Source organism: Zeus faber (assembly GCF_960531495.2).
Source record: "Zeus faber genome assembly, chromosome: 7".
Classification (NCBI taxonomy): Eukaryota; Metazoa; Chordata; class Actinopteri; order Zeiformes; family Zeidae; genus Zeus; species Zeus faber.
The window spans coordinates 31,024,941-31,030,940 of record NC_137203.1 but is presented as its reverse complement, the minus strand read 5'-3'; the positions used below and the strand labels follow the sequence as shown (position 1 = coordinate 31,030,940).

At 48.9% G+C, this 6,000-nt stretch overlaps 1 protein-coding gene across 2 annotated transcripts in view; it reads right to left on the bottom strand.

The window, feature by feature from the left end:
- tncb (tenascin Cb) overlaps positions 1-6,000 on the bottom strand; it is a 37,981-nt gene that overhangs the window by 9,157 nt on the left and 22,824 nt on the right. The window contains exons 11-12 of one of the 2 annotated variants that reach the window (XM_080003315.1): positions 4,012-4,287; positions 698-970 (exon numbers count right to left, since the gene is read on the bottom strand). In XM_080003315.1, the coding sequence (XP_079859441.1) occupies positions 698-970; positions 4,012-4,287 (549 nt within the window). The remainder of the gene's footprint in view (positions 1-697; positions 971-4,011; positions 4,288-6,000) is intronic. The other variant, XM_080003314.1, reaches the window with a different exon arrangement.

Sequence of the window (6,000 nt, the reverse complement as noted above, 5' to 3'; positions counted from 1 at the left end):
TTTTTTTTTATAGAAAAGTGAGTGAGTGAAGAGATCGGGAGAGAGAGACGCAGCCAACAAACAGTTTCGGTGACCAAAGACAACGCCCGGTAGGACATGGACAAACAGTGCTCGGGCAGCCATGAACAACAAACCGAAAATGAGAGACCTCGTTTGGGAAGCCAGTTGCTTGGGATGGGCGGCTTGCGTTTTTGCTCAGGAGCACTGACAGGTTGGACAAGACGTTTGCGGCGACCCGGACCCGACACACAGCCACGTCCACATCCACATATACAGACACGCACGCGCACGCACGCGCGCGCGCGCACACACACACACACACACGCACACACACACATATAGTTAATGACACAACGCATGGCACATGACGCAGCCAGAACTGGACCTCATCAAAAATGTATGAATTTCCAGGAGCCTCCATTAACAGAGGACCATAGATTTCACTTTTGAAAATGACACTGATGCCTTGGACAAACACCGTGTTAGTAAACAAACAAAGAGAAATGCCTTCAAAGAGATCATTTGTATCTGACGATCAACGATTCATGCTGTTAGGGGGACTCAAATTTGACAGCTATGTTAAAGACACACTGACAAAGGCGGCTTTTGTTATTTTGTGGGTCCCAGCACCTCTCGACGGCCAGTGATTCTACCATTTCTAAAGGCCAGCACTGCAACCGCGGTAACCACCGTGTACCTGTTCTCGCAACCTCGGTTATAGACGTGGAGCGCCGTCCCGCAACCAGCCCAAAGACCTCAATCGCGTACTCGGTGTCCTCGGCGAGGCCGCTGATGACTGCGCTCCTGTCCTCGCCACCCAGGACCAGCTCCTGCGGCCGGCCCCGGTCGCCCGCGTGACGGATCATGACAACGAAGGTGTCGAAGGCGTCCTCTTCGGCCTCCCAGGCCAACCTAAAGCTACCCGGGGTCAAGTCGGACACCAGCAGGGCCTGCAACTCGGGTTCAGCCTCTTGATGTGAGGAGGAGATCAGAAGAGGTCAGAAGACTCAGGGGAGTAAGCCTCAATCGATGGTTTTCTAGCAAAGTTGATTTTTGTCTATATTCAGTATCTACAGGGGCTGTTAGGGATTACTGTGAAGGAAATGAGAACATAGTAGATGCATGAAGTTGTTTGTGAATGTGCATAACGCAGGAAGCTGCGCACCTTGATCATCCAACATACTGAGGTGTGCAAACGCTGTTTAAGACAGACTATTTTAAAAATACAAGCCATTATACAACCATTCATGGTGTTGCCGCCCCTCCCCAGTGCTCAGTGTTTAGCAAACAAGTTGTTACAACTTTTCCCGGCTGTCGCTTTGTGTTTGTTCTGTCAAAGCACCGCAAGTTACTGCGTTTCGTCTGTGCTCCTGGTAACGCAAGATACGGAGATAAAGGTGCATCCGTAGCGGGGCATTTTCCAGGGGATTCAAAAGGAGGATACATTGCCGGATAATTGCTGGCGCTGTCAAAAACAACACTCAAGGACAGTGCGGGGCACGCAGACGTCTGCGTGTGTGCAATGTAAGAGCCAGGGTAGTTAACTAGTCATTAGCAGCAGCTACTAATGGTGGAAAGAATGCCAGCGAACGTGTCGGTCGCAGTACTCCCACACTATTCTAGCTAATTAGCCAGAGAAACTTCCTGCAGTGGCCAGATGGATATATGGACCCGAGTGCTTTTTTAAAGTAGCCTGGATAGGAGCAGATATAAGTGGGCTCAGCACAGACTTAACCTAGAGTGCCACTGCTCATTAAAACACTGCGCCAAATGCGAGGGTCTCAGAGGTCCCCCGAACTCTCCTGATCCCTCCTCCCCTTTATATTATTTTCAGAGGAAACGCGCGGGCCATTTGCTGTGAGAAGAAGTGAGTGGAAATGAGAAGCAGAGCAGACAAATCCTGGGGAGCTGTCACTCTTCATTAGCCGCCGAGCGGCTTTAGCTGGTCACTGGGAGAGGGAGGGCCACATCCATCAGAGGGGCTTGCTAGCTACCGAACCCCCCCCCCCGCCCCCACCCGTAGTCCCCATCCACACAAATCTTAGGGGTACACAATCTCACTTTCACAAAGGGGAGCCTGTTATTGGAGGAGGTGCAAGGCGCCAGTTAATCTGCTGAAATGGAGAGAGAGGCGGACCACAGGGAGACCCGCGAGCCCAAAAGCCTTGTGTCCCTATTACAGAGTTGCCTGGTGGGTCTACCCGTGTTGTCTGTGCCGCTGTAGCTGCATCCGCTAGCTGTGCTTGGGCTGAGCTCGTGGGCACCGTCCACAATCTCGTCGGCGGTTCAAAGCTTGAGCTGTTTCTCGCAACTCAAACTTTCATTCGTTTTTTTCCACTGTCAGCGGTTTCTGTTTGCCCGTGACGTCTTCTTTCTGCGAGGGCCGTGAGCAGCTCGCAAAAAACAATCAAATTAGTCAGCACTCGTATCGACAATCTGGGGTGTTTAATGGTCTGAGTGATGCTAATGTAAACGTTAAGATGTTTTCCACCAGCCATTAGCATGCGGACAATGGGCTCGGTTGAGTGTATGCCATATTCCGCATGGCCCCGACAGCCCCTGGCACCCTTACACCAGAGCCCAGGGGCAATGGCAGCATGAGAATGAAGAGCAGTCTGGGGTGTTTTTGGGCCGGGGCGGGGCGGGGGGGGGCTGGGGGGGCTTTGGTGCGGTGGTGGGGGGGGGGGTGCATACAGAAGAGAGCCCTCACACAAAGTGACAAAAGAGCCTCCAGGGTTTTTTTTTTTTTCTTCTTCTTCTTTCCCCCTCCCTGTCAATCCTCCCATCTTTCTTCCTCTTGACTGATCTTTAATCAGCCAAACGCTGAGTGGCCTTGCACTGGAATTGATAGCCTGAGGAAATCGCTTCAACGTCAACTCGTTCTAAAGGACACAAGGAGACAAAGATCTGCGGCCCCCCTGAGATGAATTACAGGTATTATTGTCTTTCACACATAACACCATACTGTGGTTGCAACTGTGATCTAATAAAGCCCACCAACAACAGCAGCGCCAACAACGAGTTGATGCACATGCTGCATTGAAAAATTCCTCCAATGCGTTTGGAGTTTGGAGAAGAACTTGTTCCTGGGTATCGAGTGTCCCTCTGGGTTTACTGTTTACGCACCATTCATTGGACCCATTCAATTGTAAACGTATAAATCGGCGATGATTACCGTTATTACCGAGGTGGTTAGGGTTAACAACTGCACCTGTTGCGCCACAGCCGAGCGGCTACATCGCCGCTCACAGAACAGACCAGGTGCTGTTTCACGCTGGAATCGAACCAACAGGCGGCTCTGACAGCTTAACGGGGAGGAGGGGGGGCTGCAAAGCAAATATAAATGGTGTGGGTATTGTCTGTAACAGTGAGGGGGCTGGTTGGCTTCTTACACAATCCCTGCATCAACGTCAGAAATATGCGCACGATAGACGGCCCTTGAGAAGCCGTTGTTTGAGGATTTGCTCTTGAGCAGGGAACAGCAAAAATGTTATTGAGAAGAAATCATTGTACTGCTGGAGAATTGAGGTGTTTATTGCGATGGGCGATAGCCGCAACCTGTACCTCGAAGGGTCATTCTTACCAAGGAGGGAGAAAGTTTGCTCTCAGGGATGGGGAGCAGAGCTGTTACGAGAGATTATTTTGATGAAGAGAAAGGATGGAGGAGGTTGATCCAAATATCTAGTTAGTACCCATAAAATAAATATAAACTTTGTGAATTGTCCCACCATCATCTTCTCGTTGTATTTTTCTTAAAGCACTATGAGAAATCCTCAATATAGGATAAAACCGTTCCCATGCATTTTTCCCATGATATTTATCTTTATAAATGAATTGTTTTAAACCTCAATGCTGACATTACAAAAAAAAGAGGAGGACAGGCTTTTCAGACTTCAGTATTGAACAAAGCGTAAAAATGGATTGCAGTGGAGGACGAGAATGACAGGCAAGAGAAAAAGAAAGAAAGAAAGCAAAAAAGTCCTTCAGGCCCTTCTGGGCAAGCGTGGATACCTGTGATGGTGTCTGCATAGACGGGCTCTAAGAGGGTCCCCCTGTAGACCCCGTAAACATTGGCCCTGTACCAGGTGATGGGGGACAGTCCGGCCACTGCCAGGCTGCGGGCGTCGGCGGGGACAGTGTGGTTCTGCCACTCTGCGCCCGTCTCGGCGTCCGTTACCTCTATCAGAAAGCCCTCGAACCGCCCGTCCACGGCCTGCCAGGACAGCAGGAAGCTGTCCCACAGCACGTCGCTGACCGTGACATTGAGCACCATGGGCTTGTCTTCCTCTGATAGTGACGACAAACACATCAACACTGCGTTACAGAGCTGTGACAAACAACGGGCACACAAACACATGAACATAAACATGAACAAATATACAGATACAACAAAAAAAAACATGAAGGACAACAATGTAAACACTTATTCCCCCAATATGTCGAGACGAGAACCCTTGTTTGGTCGGAGATTTAATTCTATGCTCAGAATAAAGCCCAGAAAATAGATAACATTCCCTCTGCTGACATCTGATTCCTGGTCAATTTTAATTTCAATCTGTTCCCCTTGTAGTCAAACGAGTCGACCACTGCTATATGTTTGGAGTGGAAATATCTGCCCCCCCACCTCTACCACTTATTTCCACTACAAAAGCCCAGGGTGAACAGGTAGATCCATCAATCAGCTTCTGGATTGAAGACAGGGAGGAAGAGAAGAGGATATGCTGATGCAGCCCTGCATGTATTAATGGCCATTAATGAGCCATTAACTTTTGTTTGAAGGCGTGGCGTAGCCTGCCGACATGGCAAGAGTACCCAGCTCACTTCAAACCTTCCTTAGAAGCCATGCAAGCAGCCCCCGGCTTCAGTCGACGCGGCAATGGAGCATTCACATTCAGGTACAGAAGAATGGAGGGGAAGGCGCTTATCCATTTTAGTTCAAAGAGGTGTGAGCTTCTTGTATAAGGTGTGAGCTTCCTGTATAACGTCTCCGTGGTTGACTGGAAGATGCAAAGCATTTGCCAAGGTGTCAAGGTGATGCTGTGGCATGACAATGCTTCAGACCCCCAATTCCCCTCCCCTCATAGCTATCAAGGAATAACAAAGGCAATGTAGGCGAACTGGAAGACAAATCGGAAAACTTTAGCATGCAGAAGTATGCATCATCAAGTATGATTATTGTTAAATCGTTCTCCTTCATCGCCACATGCCACAATAAACATCTTGTCATCTGGTCAAAGCCTTTGGCAAACGTAGATGGAATTCTCTGTCATGAAATGGTCTAATAGATGCCATAGCCTCTGAAGAAATGGAATCGTTCTTAATCTGTGGCGACATTGCCGCAATGTTCTGTCCTGTGGAGTTAGATGGGAAAAACAGTGACGTGTTAGTACCATGCTCTGTACCACTAACGCTGACGTGTTAGTACCATGCTCTGTACCACCAGCATGGTACTAACACATCACTACACTAACACTAACACTAACACTAACACTAACACAACTCAATCCATGCGTCAGGACATGCAGGATGATACCAGATAATGCACATTACGACCAACCTTTGATTTGAGGTGTTAAGAAGGCCACTTTTCCCCCACTGTTTCAAACACACTAATTTGTCTTTTTGGGGGAAATTTCTTTTTTTTTTTTCCATTGTTTGTTCATCAATGTGCGGTGCAACTCGACAACAGAGTAATGTAGTCGAGCGCGTTCGTTCAAATTGTTTTGAATTTGAAGGTGATGACATTTCTTTGAAATGATCACTTTAGACGAAGGTGGACCCCAGACCCCCGGAACCCCGTACTCCAACCTACCCCCCCCCCCATCCTCCATCCCAGCTCACCTCATCCCCTCTGTTGAAAACGTGCATGTTTGCTGCGTGTTTGCACTACGTGTCTGGGGACGATATAGCAGCCGCGGATTAGAGGAGTGAGCTTTTTTTGGGGGGGGGGCAGACAATGTTGGTAACAGGAATCCCAGCATGTGGCCTTTTTATCTGAAA